This window comes from Colletotrichum costaricense, assembly GCF_030867565.1.
Source record: "Colletotrichum costaricense strain IMI 309622 chromosome Unknown Scaffold_13.1, whole genome shotgun sequence".
In the NCBI taxonomy this organism is placed as follows: domain Eukaryota; kingdom Fungi; phylum Ascomycota; class Sordariomycetes; order Glomerellales; family Glomerellaceae; genus Colletotrichum; species Colletotrichum costaricense.
This window is the reverse complement of record NW_026848242.1, coordinates 204915-226055: the sequence shown is the minus strand read 5'-3', so window position 1 is coordinate 226055 and position 21141 is coordinate 204915. Positions and strand designations below refer to the sequence as shown.

Sequence of the window (21141 nt, the reverse complement as noted above, 5' to 3'; positions counted from 1 at the left end):
GCGTTTGATTAGGAGCATCTTGCAGTCCATCTCTTCATCAATGGCGCAAGTGATTCTCATGAGATCGATGAAATCCAAGCCTGAAAGCACCAAACCCCAGGTGAATTTCGAAGAAATTAGAGTAGCTTCGATGGGTACAACTTCAAAGTCGATGAGGAATCACTATCATGAGTTCGTGACAAGTCTTCAGAGACAATGCATGCGTACGCTCGTGAGCCGTAAGGAACACATCATTCAAGTTTGGTGAAAATGTTCGGCGTTTTGCATGCTTTCACCATGACTTGGTGGAGACAGACACAATACAATGCGACATGGCTGCATGTGCAGTAAAAACTTGAGAGCGAAGAAGCTTCTGCTTTTCCCGTGGCTGTAAGAGTTGCAGACATCAGACGTCGAGGGCTGCAAGTCGCGCCTTTACCGAACGTAATACGTGGGACAAACAAAGAAAGATAAAAACAAGCAATTGGGGAAGGGGGAACTGATGCCGGAGGAATAGCGTCCTTAAATATGCACTCGTGGCTATGTTGAAGCGCAGAAGGCTCACGTGACGAGGCTTTGGAGAGCTTCCGTAGGGACAAGGTTATCGTCATGGTGCAGGCACAGAGTCGGATGGACCTTGAGAGATGGATCTGCTGCTGGGCCGAACATACTGACGAACAAATACTTACGTCCACAAGTACAAACACCATGAATAAGAAGAGACAACAGTGGAAGACACGCGAGCTGGGGTGCATAGCAACCTCCATACTGACGATAGATCGTAGAAGCATTCCTGGAATCAGCTGAGTGTTCATGTGTACTAAAATGCGTTCTTCAGACCTCAAACAATCAAGCTTTTCAGGCCAATATTACATGAAAACTATAGGTTACATTCGTGCCGAATTGAATATATCTTATGATAGTTCTTTCGGCCAATTCAAAAGGGAAAGCATGATCATCGGATCTTTAATTTTCAAAGGAAAATCTTGGCTTTTAGTTTAAAGCAGGAACTTGTTAAAACTTTAGCCTTCAGTGTCATACTTGTAATTATCAGTAGAGGACATTGATCTATTAGATTCTAGATTCGAAACTAAGGATATGTAGAGAAAATACTTTTGCGATTGTCGAATAACGACTTTATTTTCTTTTTTAGGAAAAAGAGACACAGGATATCCATCAAATGAGTATTAGATTAGAAGTCACTGTTCACATCAAAGACATTAGTATAGCCCACTTAATAGACTTGAATAATCATTACGAACTTGAGCGAAATTGTCTAGTAAGTTCTTGAATATTGAAATTATCACGCACTTCGATCACAGCTACGTTAAGAAGCTTTTTATGCCCACCTCATATACCAAAGGGTAAGAACTAACCATTTCGAGCTTTTTGGTAAAAATTGAAGGTATATCGAGCGAGACCTTGCACCATCACCGTCAGAAACGCGAAGGCAATACCAAGAGAGCAATCTACAAGCTATTTGTGAACCAAGCAAGCTGAGTAAAATGATTATGCCTGCGCTATATCAAGTATCGACGTGAATATAGATGACGGTAGTGGCACGTCGCACATAGAACAGGGCGGCCTGTTTGCCGACGTTTGTAAATTAATGTGAATGAAACCTCATGATACCCGTTGACTGACTTTGAAAGTCAGATCGTCATCTTAGGGAACTGAGATAGATCATAAAGCGGGTATAAACCGTGAGTATCACGATAGTTGGTAAGTTCGGTATCAATATGCTTTGATACATGGTAATGATGCAGACCACGAAATGGCTTCAAAGACAGTCGAACTATCACATTTCACTAACAATCAAGATGGCAAACGCGGTCAAAATATAAAAATTTCCTTTTTCGTGTATGGATGGAACTTGAACTATGTGATACACAAATTGAAACCCTATTCGCCAACCCGCCCCTTTATCTCAAGACTCAAGGAAACCGCTAACCCGATGCTAAGGTAGTCTACCCAATGATTGTGCCGTACTGCAGATATTCTTCATAAGCCATTTAGACACCAGAGTCCTCCTGCTCGATGGAGTACTCCTCCTGGAAGGTGGTCCAGGTGTCGCAAGTATCGGTGAGGGTAGAGTTATCAGTGATGGCAGCAATCTCGCTGTAGCGCTCGACAAACTGCATCGAGAAACCCTCGGACGTGTGCCAGCCAATGTGGCAGTGCATGAGCCAGGCGCCCGGGTTGTCAGTCTCCCAGGCCATAACGAGGTATCCAGAGGAGGGAAGCATAGCGGTATCGCGACGGGGCGGGTTGCTAGTGTTGAGAGTGATGGAGCTGGAGTAGGTTCCGGAGCCCTGTGCAAGGATGAAGAAGTCGTGGCCGTGGAGATGGATGGGGTGGGGGACGGCGAGGGTGGTCTCGATGACAAAGTAGACCCACTGGTTGGCCTCGTCGAGCTGGATGACGGCGTCGTCGTCCTCCCAGGTGGTGTTACCGTTGATAACGGACTCGAGGGTCGGGTTGGCCCAGTCGACGAGCATGGAAGTGCTGTTGAGGTACCACTTGAAGAGGCCGGCGGTGTTCTTGCTGACGGAGGCGCTCTCGAGCTCATCCCAGTTGGCGCTGTCAACCGTCTTGGAGACGTAGGGGGAGATGTTGTCCGTCTCGTCGTCGCAAGAGTCGGTGTAGGAGTAGGCGCTGGTGGTGGGGGTGGTGATGGTGCCGGTGTAGGAGATGATACCCTTGATGTTGTCTGTGCTGTCGTTGTCGGAGCAGGCGGACTGGGGAATGGCGCGGATCCAGAAGTTGTCGGCGACGTCGGCCTGGTCTGCAGTGACAATGATGTCGTAGCGCTGGCCCATGCCGATGTCGAGGACGGTGGCGTTGTAGGGGGTGATGGGAACCAGGTCGGAAGCGATGACCTCCATGGTGTGGTTGTCAATCATGAACTTCCAGTGGGTGTCGACGGCGGCGTTGACAAGTCTCAGACGGTAGGAGGTGCCGGAGGTCCAGGTGACGTTGTAGCGGTAGCCGGTCTGTGTGGTGGAGTCGTCGTCGCCGTAGACGTTGGTACCGTTGATGAGACCGTTGTCGAGCGTCGGCGGGCCGGAGGTCTCGGCAGTGGAGTAGAGCTCGTCGACGGTCTGGTGATCCCAGTCGTTGAGGAACATCATGCCGAGGTCCTCATCGTAGTTGGCAGTGGCGGGGCCGTTGATGATGATGCCGCCAAAGATACCCTGCCACGCCTGAAGAGCGAAGTGGGAGTGGTACCAGGTAGAACCGTACTGCAGAGCTCTCCAGGTGTAGGTGATGGTGTCGTTGGGGGCCGTGGGGCACTGAGTGATGGAGCTGACGCCGTCGTTCTGGTTGGTGTAGTTCTGGCGAATGCCGTGGAAGTGAATGCTGGTGCCGTTGTTGGAGGTCGTCAGAGAGTTGGTGACGTGAACGACGACGGTGTCACCCCAGTCGGCGAAAATGGTCGGGCCCGGAATGGAGCCGTTGACGGCCATGGCGGAGCGGGAGACACCATCGGGAGCGACGGTGACGTCGGTCAACTCAAGGTAGTACTCGCGGGTGACACCGGTGTCGGGCGCCTCGGTCCAGTAGTCGGTGTCGACGGAGTAGTCGCACCACTCGCTTCTTGTGCTTGCAGTGTTGCCGCTGCAGGTAGCACGAGGGAAGAGCTGGGCCTCGGGGCCATCAGAGAGGGCGCCGAATCCGGGCAAGGCAGAGGCCATGGAACCCGCAAGGGCACCGGCCATGAAGAGAGACTTGAACATGATGATGTAGTGATTGTGTGTGCCAAGAGAAGGTTAAAAGAAAGACTGTATGACACAAGTTGGAAGGACTGAAGAGGGAGTGAGGGAGGAAAGACGAAAGCGAATGGAAGCGCAGCCAATACTGTGCTGGGTGAGGAGTGAGTGAGAATAGCATCAAACAAGCAACGGATGTCTATCGCTTAAGTATTCTTGTGAGCCCGCAACGCAATGTCGGCTTCACGGGCGGCTCACGGGAAGCGCGATAGTCAACGGATGCTAAAAACTCTATTTCCCCGTTGAACTTGGGTGTGTTTACCCTGCAGGTGTTTCCTCATTCGGTCCACAATGACAGAAGTCGTCAATCGGTCCTGTTTCCTTTGGAGCCGCTTGAACCGAATCTGACGATACCATGGGCATCCCGAAGCTATCCACTGGCACCACAGCTCGCACTTGCCCCAGTAGGTTAAAGATCGTCAATGCAAAGGCTAGTCCGGCTCGAGATTCAGCGAAGGAAAAACATTCTGGATGCAGATGATTTCACGATAATTCCCATGTCGATGAAGGCCCGAAGGGGTTAACCTGAGACTGACCCCTTTGAGATCCATGCGCGGGCTGTACGGGGGTCGTAAGGTGGTACGTGGAAGACGAACCGCAGTTGGGCTGACTCGCAAGCAGCTGAGTCTTATTTCCTCTATGCGAGGCATAGGTCAGGGGAAGCTGGGGTTGGTAGGGTGTTGTGCTCCACTGCAGCCTCGCAAGGCACGGCAACTCAACTTGTCGACAGGCGTGATGGGTTTATCAAGTGGATGTGAAGGGGAGACGATCAAGGGCCGGTGTGCCGACGGTAGAACCGTCAGACTTGGGTGGCCGGTCTGCCCGACTTGTCGGGAGGGTGGGAGGCACTCCGGAGAGCCAAGCCGGCCGATGAGCCCCACCAGATCACTCCTGATTTAGAAACTTCCGGCTCCGCTTTGCGGAAGGGGAATGTCTGTGCGGCATAGCTTGAGCCTCGCGGGTGGCCGTCTGCGAAGACTATCAATCTATGTAGGTGGCCTTGAGTGGGTTCGTTACACTGCATGCTGGGAGAGGAGGAGTTCGTGGTCCCTTGCGCAGCCTCCTCTCCTTACGCGGTCCCATGGCGACACCATCCCCCTTTTGTGACGATGATGGATGAGATGTGATGGGCCAGACCTATAGCATCCCTGCTATATATCAAGCTCACCCCGGGAATCAGTATCCACAGATCCCGGGCCCTATCACGGGCCCCTGTTCATCCCACATACCGAAACGAGAACTCTGAAAACCCCCGTTGACAGGCGCCCCTCCCGGGATGGCCCTAGCCGCAAGTAAACGACAACGGCGCTCCCGCTGGATCTGAATGGCCAATGGCCGTTTCCGTCCAATCTCGCGGCAAAAGCTTGACTGGATGCCGAACGGCAATGACCGATGCGTCAAGGAGGTTGTGATGGTCTCAACTACACTATCTGTGGTTGACGGGGTTGATTGTGCCTCCACTGTGATCAACACGGTGGAGTCCGAGCCTCAAGAGTCAACGCGCCTATTCCGCATCCGCGCAGTGATTTGTTGGTTACAACCTGGTTTGGGAAACCAAAGTTTACCTTGCAACCATGGCCAACAGGAACCGTCTTCGGGCCTTTGCTACCTGACTTGGATGAGTTGTGGTGCCGCGGTGGCGTAGCCCGAAAATTTGCACGTAGAGTTACAAGTCATGACATGCCGGCCAGGGCGGCTTGAGGCGGATCATCCGAACGGCATCGACTAACCGCACTTTTATTTAACCAACTCCATCCCCTCTCCAGCTTCACTTCCCCGGCCCCCCCCACCACTCCGGTTCCTTTCACCACGATCACTCTCATTCAGTCCATCGTTATCCCCCATCGAGTCTCCTTACAGTCTCATCCAGTCGTTTACTCCATCACAACTCCTTTCTTTTCGAGACACAACTCACCAACCCCATACGCAAAAATGCAGTCCTTCGGCACTATCCTGTTGTCGTTCGCCGCTCTTGCGGTTGCGGCTCCTTCGGAACCCCGCGCTGTCGCCAGCGATAACACCAGCCCTTTCCAGGTCTACGCCTACGGCCAAGGAATCGGCGGCCTGTCCATGTTCTCTGCAGGAGGTAGTAAGGCTGGTTTAAGAACTTTTATCTCAAGAGAATTCGTAAAGTTCTATTAGGAGCTTTACCATCATTCTCTTCCTGTCTCTCTTTTGTTGATAACCCGTCCAGCCCGGGTTGCGAAAACCCCCCTCGAAAAGCTTTAGACTAACACGATTGTGACTAGGCGACGCTTACTTTGGTGATCACACCAAGTTCAACGACTCTAACGCCGCCCCGGTGATCTGTACGTCACCATCTTCCGGTTTAATATCCAACCAGCAACTAATACACTTCATAGTCACCCCCACCGACAACAACGGCTGGATCGGAGCCCCCAACACTACGGCTCTCAACTCTACCTCCCCTCCCAGCTGGTCCAACCTCACCTTCTCCATCCCCGCCGAGGGCTCTTCGGACCATGACGTCGGCTTTCTCAGCTCCAACTCATCCTCTTCCGACCGCCAGACCAGCGGCTTCGTCTTTTACGGTTCCTTCATTTTCGTCGAGTCCTCCTCTGGCGGCATGGAGTCGCTGTGGTATGCTACCCCCAGCTCCATCAACGGCATCTACTCTCTCAAGTGGAACGACACCAGCGACACCACCACTGAAGACAAGATCGTTCTCACTCTCAAGAAGACTGCGCCTTCCAACGCTAGCAAGACCAAGAACCGATCCATTTAGATGGTGACACGCCGGGTCATCTTTGTGTGAACCGATGTAACTTTGGAACATGGCGCGATTTTCTTCTCTCGTAGTGTATTTGGGTTAGAACACTGGAATCAAGATGCATTACGAGTAAGGCTACAAGGGTGTTTAGGAGGATAAGGGACAGCGGATGCACTTAGAACATGCAATAAATTGGGCGTGAATATTTACAATTCGGGCCAAATTACATTTTCCCAAGCTCGTGAGGATTTCATTCATGCTCGTGACATCAAGGTAATGGTACAAAAGTCGCTGACTTATCGACGCTCACTGGCGACCGCTTCAGCCGACACAGGTAATCTCTCTTCCGCGCCGAGAACATTCGATGCATTCTTCGTCTTGCCACGAGCATCGGGCTCCTGGTCAACATCCAACCGCCGCTCTCTGAAGTTGTGCTTGCCAAAAGCTCCAACTCCCTCAAGTCCGGCGCTCTCTTTGTCACGGCGACCAAGGTTAGCCCCGTGCAGCTCGGCGCTAGTTTGGCCCTGTACAGGCTTACCCAGCCCAGTGTGGACGTCCCCGCTCGTGGCACCAGGGAAATCGTGCGCGGCCGTATACGTGGTAGCCTCGGGGTTCAGAGCCTGGCCGGGGATCTCTTGCGCGTTCTGGGGCTGGAAGGTGTTTTCTCTGGGTGCTGTGCCGGCAGGGTATGCTTGGGCGTGGAACTCGGGGTATGCGTCGTTGCCGACTTTGGTGCCAGGGGCGTGCTATTGGTTGGTTAGACAGGGGGAGTGATTACGAATGCTTGGGATTGGGATTGATGAACTTACGCCTTTGGTTGTGAGGGGCTCTGAACGAGGGACGCTGGGGTGGAACTCGCCCTGCTTGTTGTTGATGGACTCAACGTTACGGTTGACTGACATTTTGATTGGACGAAGAGTTACAAGGTATGGATTAAGCTTGTGATTGGTTGAATCGGGAGTTGGCGATGGTTCGTCGGTGACGATTGATCCTACGCCTTGGAATTGTGATTGTGTTGTTAGAATGATCCGAAAAGCTCACACCCTTCATCAGTCATTGTCCGCTTAAGTATTGAATCTGCCGGATCGATATTTCAGTCGAAGTGTTTGTGATGTCATTTTCGGATTACATCAACGCGACGAGGATTGAGATAACAGAGCCACTTTTCTGCGAGATGAGTGAAGTACATGTTTGAAGGGCCGATGGATGATGTAAAGTGACCAGTGCCAAGAGATGACGGCGGAGACGAGATAGTAGCCAAAGGTAAACGCAACTCAGAGTCTCATGCGGGATCCGATGTTGAGTGGGCGAGCATTGGATATCTGGTCGCCACAGAGCCGCTCAAGCGCAATAATGAGATCAACCTTCGGACATTTTCGTCCGGCTTTCTGGGTCGCTAGGTTTCGGTGGGTATGGTCAGGCTCACCGAGTCTCACCGACCACTGTTGGTTTCCACACCAAGATGGATCAACGCAGAATGGAGACGACATGACGTACAATGTAGTCCACTTATCCGCAAATCTGCGACTGATTGCTTGGTCCAAATAGTGGACCAAGCTAATTCGTGAATAGTCGACTGCTCCAGCTCCCCACGCCTTATCAAGAACACAATCTGCGTTACACACGTATGCATCGTTCAGTTCCCACAATGACAACATTTTGAATGTTTCATCGTGATTTGGACTGGCCCATAATCAGCTTTTCATCTTTGCACCAATCTCCCACCAAGTTTCCGCCTCCGAGTCAAAATGTTTTCTCATCTTGCCCCTCTTCGCATTTCAACTGCCAGCCAACACCTTCAACCTCGGGAGAAGGGGACCGTCCCTTGGCCGTTGCTCGTTTCCCAGGATAAGGTCGCGGATACAATCTAGTTGCTTCTGCCTCTCCAAATCACCCGCATCTCTACACCACCCCTCTAGCTTCTTCTTCTGTCTCTCAAACTGCGCCATCGTCGCCATGTCCGTATCAACGTGACACCCTATCGACACGAGCAAAAGTCTCCGCGACCAGTCGTGGATCTCGTCGCGAAGCATCTTGTCCGCTTGCTGCGAGCCTTGTGCGTAGCGACAGTCGGCCAGAACGGCACATGCTTTTCCGAAATGGGACTTTGCATCTTGAATATCTGCGTATTTGGAGTTTGGCGAAGACTCCTGCTCCGAGAGGTACGCCTCAGCGCGGTTGTAGCATTGCTCTGCCATATCGCGCACACTGGTCGCAAGTTCTGCTTCAGACGCGACGAGGACGCAGTAGCCTAGGATGAAGTGTCCAAATTGAACAATCAGCTTCGGGTCATCTGAGTAAGAGCACTGTACGTGTGTGTACCGCTCCAATGCCATATTCAGGATCTTGGGATCCGTCTGTTGTCCATCTTTTGCCTTTTTGGCGTTCAGCACGAAAATCAGGTAAACCATAACTAAGCTCCATCTGCCAAGGACTTTGAGCACGTTGACTTGCAGATCATCGCAAATGCGTTCCATGCAGGCTTTGAATTCTGAGAATAGAGTGTTTGTGAGGAGTTGTTCTACTCTCTGCGCTAATTGGACAAACTCGTGGTCTCTCGGTAGGATGGTCGTCGAGGATGTCACTAGACAGTGCGCCAACTCGTTGATGGCTGCAGTATCCGATGATTGGTTGAATGAGCTTAGAATGCCGATTGGTACCGCGGGGTGAAATGACTTTAGCAGCTCGTTGACATGGTCGTTCATTCTCGACTTGACTGCAACTGATGGATTGTTCACAAGGCAACCTCTCAGATGACTCTCATGCTTAAGCTCTTTCTGAAGCGTGCGGTATATCGCGAGGTGGTCGTCCTTAGGGGTGTAGTCGTCCCACGCCAAAGTCGGCGGCCGCCCTGAGACGAGTTTCGAGAGTATCAACGTCGCTAATGTCACGATTTCTTTGCAAAGCATGTCAGGGGTCATGCTAGCTTCTTTCTGGTTTACTTCAAATGGGGAACTGTATCCATACGTGGCTGGTGTCGGTGGGAGGGTCCCTGGGCGTGGTGTATCGACATAGGTTGTCGAGCGCGCGTCCAAAACTCGATGACCGCCGTGAGGAGACTCTCCTGGCGTTAGTGCCGGCGAGAAAAAACTGGTTGGTTCGATTGGAGAGGTAGGGCTTGAGATATCGCTAGGAGGTGCGGCGGCAGTATTCGACCCCGGGTCAACGTCTCTGGGTAGTGATGCCTCAAAGGGCTTGCGCTTCTTGTTTTTCCCGATACCCCAGGTCTTGAACCGTCCTTTGTACATGCGCTCTCTGGACACATTTTCCTTAGTATTGTACATATATCAAAGCCCCGAAACAACTGAAGATAGTCTTACGTCGCATAGAATCCATGCCTTTTATACAGCTCATCTTTGATGTGCTTGAGGGTTCTGGTAGTATATAATTTGGTAATGAGAGGCCTGTGCTTCTCCCATTGCTCGGCAGTCGGCTGTTCAGGCATTGCGACGGCGGTCAGGGCGACCCGTCCGGACGAACTATCGGCGATGGTAGTCGGCGCACAGTGGCACCGGTCAATGTGACGAGAACTCGGGAGGCGGGGGCAGCGTGGGAGGGGAAAGCGGTATGGCAAAAACATACATGTATGCAAACGGTTTGCGGCACAACGGACATCGGCATGGAACGATTTATGAATTGTGCGATGGGTTTGCATGTTGATGGAGCTTGCCAACGAACTCACTGACAGCTGCAAGTGAGATTCCGTCATGCCGACCAATTGTAGTGAGACAATTTTGCAAGGATCCATGAGTTGCATCACAATTCGACCAGTCACAACAAAGTACTATGCATAATCAATGGGTCTGACTTTCTGACTTAACTGTAAAGGGCTCAACACCATGAGTTTGGTTCCTGGCGAACCAAGTGCGCACCATCTCGCAAGGCGACCTTGGGTGTAAGACACACTGAGGGTGGGCTGTCCAGCTATCTCACAATCTCTGCCTTGACAGTGAGGCAATTTGGTTTGCACTTGAACGCAGGCATGACTGGCCTTGGAGACTTTCATTCGTCCAACATTATGCAATGGTGAACTGGCAAGTTGTGCAGTGGGCAGATAAACCGATTGGGGAGGGATTAGTTGAGCCTCATCATCACGTGCACCCTCGATGATCTCCATCTCTAAACAACTATGAGCGGGTGATGTCTGCGATGTGCAAAGAGATCTGGGAAAATAAAATTGGGGTACAATTGTTGGATGAGCAATTCTAGGCAATTTCAATGACACAAGGCGACACACCATTATTCAAGCACATTCATCATTTCGTGAAATTAGTGATTAATATAGGCGATTGAAGAATTGGTGAATAACAAGAGTTTATATTGTAGTCATGGGGTTTCGATGGCTAACTTCACACGCTCATGAGGGATAGAGGCATACTTAGTCTACCTATACACATTCGTTACTAGTCTTTGGCTTAAAAGAGGCTCTACAGCCACAAATTGAAAATTCGAGGTATTTCGATCGGAAAACTTGTTCAGTCGAGTTGAGGAAATATCATGAGCACCGTCTTTACTAAAAAGGGCTTGCCAACCAGTTTACATGGTCACATCTACTCAACATCTATGTCTCTGGAGACTGCGAAAGAAAATCCGAATTGACTAAATTTCGAGTTGACATCTCTTCAACTCCAGCAAGAGCTCTCGTAGTGTATCAAGTAGAGCATTGAGTTTTCAGGTTCAGGCCAGATTTGTGTATGATTATATTTTGATGTCATTTGAGGATATTAAGCTTGTGAGTTGAGAAGGTGTGATTCAAATACAGTTGAAAAGGTCATGGATGATTCCGGGTCGTGCCAACACTTGCAGCCAAGTCTCAGTTGAGCAATGCATTTTCCAACAGCTAACTAGGAAGAGTGTATAGACCTGGAAGCTACGTCGAATATAATCAGTCTGCTAATTGAATCGAATGATGGAGAGAAAGTTGGTTCAAATGTCAGTTCTGATACAACACGTTACACCCCGTCCTAGATGCCACAGCCATGCGGCTTGATTAGATGCATGGTCACTTGAACTCAGCTCGACTGATACAGTCAATGACATAAGGTAGGCAGTCGAGTCTTCGGCGAACCAACTAGAGGGGTCTTGCTGTGCTCAAAGACATTTCAACGAGCCTTGTCACGTGCAAATTGATCAATCCCATCACATTACCCATGGCAATGCAAGAATCTATCTAAGTCTTCTGGGTTGACTGGGATTGATAATTCTCTAGTTATTGACTTACTCCTGGTCTCGGACTGCGGCACGTTGTTGTCTGTGTCGCAACGGAGAACTTGACAGCTCGATACAATCTATTCACTTGAGATTGCTTGTATCACGATATCGATATGTAGATTATGCGTAAACTCCAGAGGACTATAAAGCCGCATTGCAAAAGCGTTCATACACAATGAAAACCTGATGAAACGAAAATTGCGATGCAGGTCTGCTACATCGAACTTTCCATCAACGCCCAAAGAAAGCAAGCTTTTGGGGTTTCTGGTGATCCACAATGGCACTCAGTCTCGGCTGGGGAACTTCAGTGCAACATACTCACACGTCGAGCAAAGTCTTTCCAAAGTATGTCAAGCTCGACTTCGCCACCCTGTAAGTTGCTGATAATCTCGACTGGCTCTGCTCATCTACCTCTTCGGATTCACTTTGATCGCATATGCGAAAGAAGGCAGACTGTATATTGTGCACGATAGTATCGCATTGAGGCATGCTTGGCTTTGCCCAGGCCACAACACTCGGCGATTGACTACATTGTCAACCTTATTACCTTACCCGAGGCTGTTATGCGCATCATCCAGTTGACGCGGCAGTGCGGCGCGCTTGCACTTTGCTGGCATCCATCAAACTTTTTATAGCGTCAGTCTCCGTCAAAAGATCAGCCGATTTTGCCGACTCGTAAAAATACCCGATGCCTTCCGACCTGTTCACTTCAACAGACATGTACCCATCGTGGGCCCAGCTTGTCGAGTCTGCGAAGTGGATGTAGATCCAAATCACTGACCCTTGTTTAGCTGAAGTTAGCAACAGATGACGGTGATCCGAATAATACACCTTGCCGAACTTGGCAATACGTAAAGACGATGCCAAAGCGGCTGTGATACATGCATGGGGATAGGGGTCACGGACTTACGTAGCCAGCCCTGGTCGTCAGCGACATACGTACTTGCGGTCGTCGTCCTGACTAGTGCATCTAATAGTTCGGCAAGTCGGCGGAGTGAAGGCGCATCCCCGCAAAGGGACGGATGCCGGGGTGCCGTCCGGGTAGCGGTGGCAGGTTCCGGCGAGCCGGCCGATCGTCTTGTGGGGTGCTCCCGGGATGCAACGTGCGAAAAGGCCCACGGCGGAGCAAATGCGAGGGCCAAGCTTTTTTCCTGCCTAGTCCAAGACGAGCTGCCTTCTTGGGTGAGAATCGCCTTTTCTAGTCACTTGCAGTGGTTGCAGAATATGTTCGTGTCCATTTTTGGGGCAACTGCGGCCGAAAGACGGTTTCGGATCATGCGGCTTCACCCGTTCCGCAAATACTGCCCGCCATGATTAAAGAGTCAGTCACTCGCATTTGGTTTGATGACTATGAAATCCGAGCAATCATTCTTTGGGTATTGTAGACTACCTCTTGCATGCATCATTTCACAACGACGCGCCCACTTCACGACGTCTTCTACAGAAGGTCACTTTGTTATAAATCTTCTATACGAAAGTTGTTACTTTCTACCTATCCGCAGATCAACGGCTTGCCTATCTAAGAACCTTCTGAGAACGGGTTGCAAAGCAAACAACGAAAATTCTGGTAAAGTTGTTCAAAGTTCCGTTAACAGAATACACTACTCTTGATTCAAGGCACCACGATAAGAACTGTAAGGTCGCAAACGTTGCATCATGAAGTGGGCGCTGCCTTCTCATCAGGTTTGAACTCTCCCCGACTGGCACTGCGAATCTGAGGCTCCAAGGGGAACACAGACTTCTCCGGAGTGACGCCCGAGTAAACACGATCCCACCTCTCTCGCAAGGCATCTGGCGTCTTCCATGCATGCTCAGGATCCCGCAGCCATAGCCTGACCAAATGCCGCCTATTGACGTCAGCTTGCGAACATCCATTTCGACCTGGTACACCACTTACTGCTTCTCATCGGAGTCTACGAAGCCTCCACGGGCATGGAATATGCTCAGATTGTTGGCATACTGAATGTCGCCTTGATGAAAGTCCAAGTGAGCGGCATATTTCTCGGCGAGGAAATGTAACGCGTCCAGAGCCTCGGCTTGCGCTTCGGTGATGGGGGGTATGTCAGAGGACCGTGGCAAGCCCCAGTAGCCCGTGAAGCTGCGTCTGGCATATTGAATGATCAAACGCTCGGGTTTACCGTCTGCTGCTGGCTGGTGATGAAGCAAGGGCCTGGTGCTGTATGATCTGCCGTCCTTTCCAAACCTTTGTAAGGGAGTCAGCAGCAAATCAATTCTCCTTCCAGGGCATAGCTTACTCGTCGGCATTCCATGACTCGGCCAAGGTGCGGATCAAATCGGGCCTTGTCCTAGCCAGCTCGTTGTACACGTGCCAACTGCTCGAGAGGTAACTCTGACCACCTTCAGCGGCTTCGCCAAGTGCAAAGAGCGCAATTACATCACCCGAGTCGGTGTGGAAGACTTGCTTATCAGTTGTGTAGGCCGGCGCTCCAATCTTATGGGGGTCGACTATCTTAGTAAGGTCTTTGATGTGTGCCAGAACAACGTCAGCCGGCTCGCCTTGGAACTGGTTGTCTTGTCTGCCGCGGATCGGAGCCACGTGGGAAGAGATTCCGGCGTAGATGATGACGTTTTCTTCGCGGGTATACTCTGTGACTGGAACGCCACGGATAACCTTGATGCCGTGGCCGTTGTGAATCTCGTCCGAGATCTCACGCATAGTTTTGTGAAGGTTTGGGAGGGGAAATGTCTCCTGGCTGATGTCTCCAAGTGGCTTTCCCGTGGCTATGCCTGACATTAGAGAATACACCAAGGTCTTATGTGGCACGCTGATGAGGTGTTTCACGTACACTTGAAGTGCCCGAGAGCATCATCAATTTCCTTCTTATTAGCGTCTGTCAAGACGTAGTTCCAGTCGTAGTGCTCGGCCAAGGTATTCCCATCCCATACCAACTTCGACTCTAGTTTCTGAGGGAAACCTGTAGGTAAGGACTTGTCCAGATTCTCCTGCTCTTGGCGTCGCTTGGTTCTGGCGACAAAGCTCTCATAAATGGGGGCATATCCGATGTCTGGTTGGCCGGGGGGGCCTGCGTAGAATGGAGCTTGAACAGCAGCCGCGGCCATTGTGATGATTTCTTGGACTTGATCTGACACCAGTGGTAAGTTGCTCTTAGCGACAAGAATGACGGGCCACCGGTGTTTATATCGTCCTAAATTGAGTTCGATTGGGTCATCAGACGTCGCCTTGACTCAAACGTTCTGCTGGTGGAGATCATTGGATGACGAATTAAAGCGGGCGTCTCATCCGAGGAGAACTCTTGAAATAAGTTACACTGCTTCGGCAAGAAAGACCAATCACTGCACTTGGATTCGGTAAATCAGCATTGCATTTGTAAGACGCCCTCCTCTTTCCACGGGCGAATTGAGTGAATGCGTCAATCTCAGAATCTCAATGGCTAGCAGGTAGTTCACTTAGTTTGCCCATCTTGCACTGAAAAGGCGTCATGCCGCATCAGTTGTCTTTTTGCGGGGAACCCTGAAATGCGATTCGACGGCGTCATCTTCACTGGAATGTCGCCATCGGAAGTTGGAATCTCGTTCAGAGTCAGACGGACAGTGTCAAACGGATAGGTAATCGAAGCGTCACGGCATATCCTAGGACAATCCGGGTATCATGAGGCTCCGCCAGAACACCTTCCGATGCTCCGACCGGCTATCCTCTCCGCCTCTCCGACTCCGGGGGAACGCGCCCCACGCCGGTGTCACTTCACTCCGGCGAGTTCGGACAAAGCCCCACCTGGGTCTTCAAGTGCGGGTCTAGCTCTGATCACTCCGAGCGTTCCGGTACGTGCGGTAACCATCCCCTGTGAGTAGGGTTTAATATAGTGGCAGCGGTCTATTTCGCCTAAATAACGTGTCGGAATACATTTCCCTCTCCATGAAAGCAAATTGAATGGATCCAGTAACATTAGGCCTAGACTCTAAGCAGTGTAGCTACCGTCACGATAACATGATAAGCAACGGTAGCCTCGGTCAGCTTTCAAGACATTTCTTGGTGTATTACCTCTGCAAAAAGTGAGTAGTTGCCGAGGAGATCAAACCCCTGGTCACTCATTCAACTGCAATTAAGGATAGGAACCTTCCCTCAACAGCGGTGCATTCAAAGCGGGAATCGTCCATGGCATCATTGCTTTCATTGGCCAACTCTTCGCGTTGTGCAAACTAAGACTGCACTGGTTCTCCATTTGAGTCTTGGCCATCGCCGGTGTTCCCATTAACCCCGCATCCCAGCCCCTGCTACTTTGTAGCTCAACCAAACTGGCTGCCGAAAAGATTCAATACGACTGTCTTGGCGGTGCGACTTGCACAAGCATCAAAAAGATAATGATTCACTGGCGTAGAGTGTACCCAAGTAGGAAGGTGCTGACGAGCGGGGAAGATTTAATGATATATATTGAAGCTGTACTCCGTACTCGAAGTGATAAGACGATGACTTCAAGAACAGGAACCCTTTCTTTGGTGACTACTTTCATTCTTCACCTAGTCCTATTACGAAATCTTCGTAATGAGGAACCAACTGTCGTTCATCGCCTTTGCGGCGGCACTCACTCCGCGCTCACTCGCTCAATTTCCACCAGCACCTCAAGGGGTTACGGTGCTGAAGTCGAAATTCGATGAAGGCATTCAGATTAGTTACAAAGAGGCAAGATGGGCAAGCACATGAGCGGGAAAAAAAACTGACGTGACCCATGTATCTAGCCCGGTCTGTGCGAGGAGACTGAAGGTGTGAAATCCTATGCTGGATACATCAAGCTTCCGCCAGGGACCCTCGAAAATGTTGGCCAGGAGCAAGATTTTGAGATCAACACATTCTTCTGGTTCTTCGAGGCCAAGGAGGATCCAGAGAACGCACCACTCTCTATATGGATGAACGGCGGTCCCGGCAGCTCTTCGATGCCTGGACTCTTCAATGAGAATGGACCATGCTACATCAACTCGGACTCAAACTCGACGAGGCCCAGTGAGTGGTCTTGGAACAACAAAGGTGAGGGCACTTTTCCGCAGTTAATTGAAATCTGGGTCATTGCTCACACACTTCTTAGTCAACATGCTGTATATTGATCAGCCAGTTCAAGTGGGCTTCTCATATGACTCACTGCGAAACGTGACCAGGAACCTACTCGGAAGCACCCAGACTCTGAACGCCTCATCCCCAATCCCAGCCCAGAATGCCACTTTCCAGACTGGCACATTGGCAAGCGGTGGAAGGAATACGACGAGCTTTGGAAGTCGCAATGCAGCTATTGCTCTATGGCACTTCTCTCAAGTCTGGTTCCAGGAGTTCCCGGGGTATCACCCCAACGACGATCGCATCAGTATTGCAACTCAGTCCTATGGGGGCCGGTATGGGCCCGCCTTTGCCGCCTACTTTCAGGAACAGAACGAAAAGATCGCGAACGGCACTTGGGATGGGACCGAAGGCGAGAAATACATCTTGAACCTGGACACTCTCCTGATCGTCAACGGGTGCATTGACCGCCAAGTGCAGTGGCCCTCATACCCGGAAATGGCGTTCAACAACACGTATGGCATACAAACGGTCAACGAGACGGTATATCAGAGCATGGTTGATGCGTACTACGCGGAAGGAGGCTGCCGTGACAGGATTGATGCCTGCCGTGAAATCTCTGCAGTCTATGACCCAGATAACATTGGCATCAACGCGACCGTGAACAGTGTCTGCCAAGACGCGGAAACATACTGCACGGAGAATGTTCGCGATCCCTATCTTGATGTCTCGGGCCGCGATTATTACGACGTGACGCAGATCGACCCAACGCTGTTCCCGCTCCCCTTCACAGCCGGATATTTAAATCAGCCCTACGTTCAATCTGCACTCGGTGTTCCCTTAAACTGGACGGGTAGCTCGAGCGCGTCGTCTTCCGCCTTCCGCAGTATCGGAGACTACCCCCGGCCAGGCTGGATAGAAGATATCGCTTACCTCCTTCACAGCGGCATCAAGGTCTCCCTTATGTTCGGCGACCGCGACTTTGCGTGCAACTGGATCGGCGGAGAGCAAGTGGCGCTGGCGATTCCCTGGGCAGACCAAGGGAACTTTGCCAATGCGGGCTACGAGCCTCTGCAGACCAATGCTACTTACGAAGGCGGCCAGGTTCGGCAATATGGCAACTTGTCATTCATCCGAGTTTACCAGGCTGGACACGCCGTGCCGTCGTATCAGCCGGAATCCGCGTATCAAATCTTCAACCGCGCTCTCTTCAACAAGGACATCGCGACAGGCCTTGTTGATACCGCGACGAACCTGACTTATGCCACCGAGGGGCCTTCCGATACATTTGGTGTCAAGAACGAGATTCCGCCTCAGTACGAAGATTTCTGTTATGTTCTCGATCCGAGCACCTGCAGCGACCAGCAGGTTGAAGCTCTGCGGAACGGAACGGGCATCATCAAAAATTACATCATGATTGAACCGGCTTCGCAGCAGGGAGTTGCAATTGGATTGAAAGCAAGGGACATGTGAGTTGAAACTTTGGATGTTAGTTGGAGGACCGATGCTGACCATTTGAAATTTTATAGTCTCGATGAAGCCTAGAGCACAACTGGTGGCGAAGTCATTGAAATCGACACAACGCTGCTCAATCATGATGCACAGAAAAAGATAGCTCATTTTCTGTATCACTAGACTTTTGTGATAATATATGTTGATTAAGGGAAATCTCAATGCTACTTACCGCGGTTAAACCGATGGTGACCGGAAGATTCTCAGCAGCCGCAATACAAAGCGGGTAAGCCATAACAAAAAAAAAGGTTTACCAATTTCCTACAGAAAGTCATTTTGCCAACCTTCGGTGACATTGAAGAAAACCCTCAGAATCATTTCCGTTGATTTTTCTCGGGTATTGTGCTGGTCTGCTGCTAGGACATCTTCAACACACTGTGTAAGTGAGACAAATCCGCTTATGTAATCTCAACAAGTCATTTCCAAACATGATTGCGCGAGTTCTCCATTCGCCTCAACTTGTCTCTCTTGCCAGCGCATGCAATCTGACCTCTCACGCAGCTAAAGGACCACAACCGTATGCGCAGTTGCTAATATTTGGAGGGTTGATCTTGAACGCAGAGCATGTCAGCGCGTTTGTCGCAGCGCCAATCCCTCGCGTGTCGCGGTTCGTGTTCTATCCCCAGCCAGAAAGACGCTTGGCCTATCCGTACAGTCCTGACACAGTGCCACCGCCCATAGAGTGTACTAGGAAGAAGAGAAAGTGCAACAAAGAGATCCCATGCGCAAGATGTAGTCGTCTAGGGCTCCATTGCGACCGCGAAGTCGTCCATCTGAGGCGCAATGCTGTTCGACATAGTGCCGAGATTGGGTTTCTCGAGACTCTGCGCAACATGCTTCAGAGCACCGATCCCGCTTCGGCGAGGAGAGCAGCTGATTTGGTGGCAGCTAGACTGGAGGGTCTCCGTTCTGGTTCGGGGCAACGCACCGAGATCACACAGACAGCGAATTTTGTTGAGTCCGGGATCGGACTTGAAGATGACTCGGGACAAGACGAAGCCACAGGTTCACATCCCAAAGCTCGCAGTTCGCTCACGGTGACTGCGTTGGAGCACATGGCATGGGGTAGAAGCTATGGAAACTGCTACCCTCATCTACACTGCAACTGCCATCAAAGACGAGATCATACCATCGAAGCCTCGACAACAGGTCTGTCGCCGTCTCTCGGCCTATCTGATCACACTGTCCCACCTCTTGCCCTCCTCCCTGAGAGAGTCACGGCCGAGATACTCATCTCATTTCACCTGGAGCACATAGCATGGCACCACAACTCCTTACACTGCCCGACGTTTCTGCAGCAGTGCACCACGTTCTGGGCGACCGGCGTATACGACCAGCCACAGTGGCTTGCGCTGTATAGCGCGGTGCTCTCCTCGTCGCTCCTGAGTTGGCAGAACAGCTGGAAACATCGCGATGCATACCCGCTCACGCTACCGGCCTGTTCGCCTCAAGACTTATTCAACTTCATGGTCGACACTTTATATAAGGCTCATTTCCTGCAGCATGTTTCAATCTACTCCATCCAGGCCATCGTCATCTCAACCGAAGTAGCTCACAATCTTGGTCTCAGTCAACTCAACGCTACCTTATTCAGCGCTGCGATTCGAATTGCCGAGTGCTTGGGAATACACAAGATCACCAAATGCGGCCTCGACTTGCAAACCAGGGATGAAATATGGGATGATACTCTGCAAAGAGAAGTAGGTCGTAGGGTTTGGCTCCAGATGGTCATTCAAGATCACTTTGCAATTCCATTTACCGACTCATACGGCATCAACCCGTCTCACTATTCCACTTCTTTCCCCAGAAACGCCAACGATGCAGACTTGATAGACACCTCGGAGGACGTTCTGACGGTAAGTACGTATACTCGTGTCCTGGGTGGCATCGCGCAGCTGATGCCGGAGCTCGCGGACGGGATGGGACCTTTGAGAGCCCAGAAGCCTGCAAGAGAGCAGTATGCCCATGTTCTCAGGATGGACCAAAAGATGAGGGAGAAGGTCCAGTCAATACCGCGTTTTCTTCTACAGAAGGATGAGCTATTAGAGGGCCAGTGTGCCTGGCTTGGGGTTGCGCGTCAGAGTCTAGCCATTACCGCCGCTGAAAAGGTTTGACCACACCCTAGCGAACCCTCATACATATCACGGTGATGCTAATCAATCCTGCTAGATTGTCATGATCCACCGGCCATTCCTCTTCCTCTCGTTCCAATCTGACTCGTACATCCACACGCGCCGTACCTGCGTTGCAGCAGCAGTCACCATCCTACGCGAGCACAAAAGCATTGTAGAATCAGGCGAAGTCTCGCTCTGGACGCACATCGCCTTCAGCATCACCGCTGCCATCATTCTCTCGTTCGAGGTCATATGCGATCAGAGCAAAGAACGAGACAGCCGACAAGAAGGCTACCTCGACGCGATTCGCGACGCGCGAGAGCATCTCCTGGGCCGGACGACGAGTGATATCCTAGCACACCGCGGTGTGGTGCTTATTGATGCCATCTTTTCTGAGGTGGGAGGCATAGAGTCGTTTTCTGATCAGACACTCGCTGCTAGGCCTGATGCTATTAACTTTGAGGAGATTGCGGCTAGGTTCAAGACCGATTGGTTTATCCTTGATTCTTCCACGGCTGGTCTCGGGCAGTTTGACGTTGCGGAAGAGCATTTTGCCATGTCTGGCAATCCCTCTGAAGATTTCGACGATTGGTTCCAACAGATATTTCACTCGACCATAGTTGGATAAAGTCCGGTTCTCATTGAAAGAAATTGATATTTCTGCATGATTGAGCGGCAGTTCTCTACCCACACTCGGGACCACCCACCGATGGTATCTTTGCTGGTCAACTACAAGCTACTGCTGAGTGCTACAGATTATCTTGTCATGTCTATGCGCATCGGGCGTTTGGAGTGGCG

The 21141-nt window shown here is 51.0% G+C and overlaps 6 protein-coding genes across 6 annotated transcripts; 2 read left to right on the top strand and 4 right to left on the bottom strand.

The window, feature by feature from the left end:
- Nucleotides 1-1991: 1991 nt before the first annotated feature.
- On the bottom strand, nt 1992-3716 carry CCOS01_11504 (multicopper oxidase; the record flags this gene model as incomplete). Its single annotated transcript, XM_060459657.1, has 1 exon — nt 1992-3716. The coding sequence occupies one exon, from the start codon at nt 3714-3716 to the stop codon at nt 1992-1994; it is 1725 nt and encodes a 574-aa protein (XP_060309488.1).
- A 1965-nt stretch (nt 3717-5681) lies between these two features.
- On the top strand, nt 5682-6495 carry CCOS01_11503 (uncharacterized protein; the record flags this gene model as incomplete). The annotated part of the gene is made up of 3 exons (XM_060459656.1): nt 5682-5838; nt 5999-6058; nt 6113-6495. The coding sequence occupies 3 exons, from the start codon at nt 5682-5684 to the stop codon at nt 6493-6495; spliced, it is 600 nt and encodes a 199-aa protein (XP_060309487.1).
- A 281-nt stretch (nt 6496-6776) lies between these two features.
- On the bottom strand, nt 6777-7382 carry CCOS01_11502 (uncharacterized protein; the record flags this gene model as incomplete). The annotated part of the gene is made up of 2 exons (XM_060459655.1): nt 6777-7226; nt 7290-7382. The coding sequence occupies 2 exons, from the start codon at nt 7380-7382 to the stop codon at nt 6777-6779; spliced, it is 543 nt and encodes a 180-aa protein (XP_060309486.1).
- An 876-nt stretch (nt 7383-8258) lies between these two features.
- CCOS01_11501 (uncharacterized protein) lies at nt 8259-9925 on the bottom strand (the record flags this gene model as incomplete). The annotated part of the gene is made up of 2 exons (XM_060459654.1): nt 8259-9735; nt 9801-9925. 2 exons carry the CDS (start codon nt 9923-9925, stop codon nt 8259-8261), a joined length of 1602 nt encoding a protein of 533 aa, XP_060309485.1.
- A 3420-nt stretch (nt 9926-13345) lies between these two features.
- On the bottom strand, nt 13346-14772 carry CCOS01_11500 (TfdA family Taurine catabolism dioxygenase TauD; the record flags this gene model as incomplete). The annotated part of the gene is made up of 4 exons (XM_060459653.1): nt 13346-13538; nt 13589-13894; nt 13947-14433; nt 14499-14772. 4 exons carry the CDS (start codon nt 14770-14772, stop codon nt 13346-13348), a joined length of 1260 nt encoding a protein of 419 aa, XP_060309484.1.
- Nucleotides 14773-15348: 576 nt separating this feature from the next.
- On the top strand, nt 15349-20971 carry CCOS01_11499 (serine carboxypeptidase; the record flags this gene model as incomplete). The annotated part of the gene is made up of 8 exons (XM_060459652.1): nt 15349-15492; nt 16408-16669; nt 16752-18186; nt 18440-18455; nt 18590-18608; nt 18731-18836; nt 19029-20337; nt 20399-20971. 8 exons carry the CDS (start codon nt 15349-15351, stop codon nt 20969-20971), a joined length of 3864 nt encoding a protein of 1287 aa, XP_060309483.1.
- Nucleotides 20972-21141: the final 170 nt, after the last annotated feature.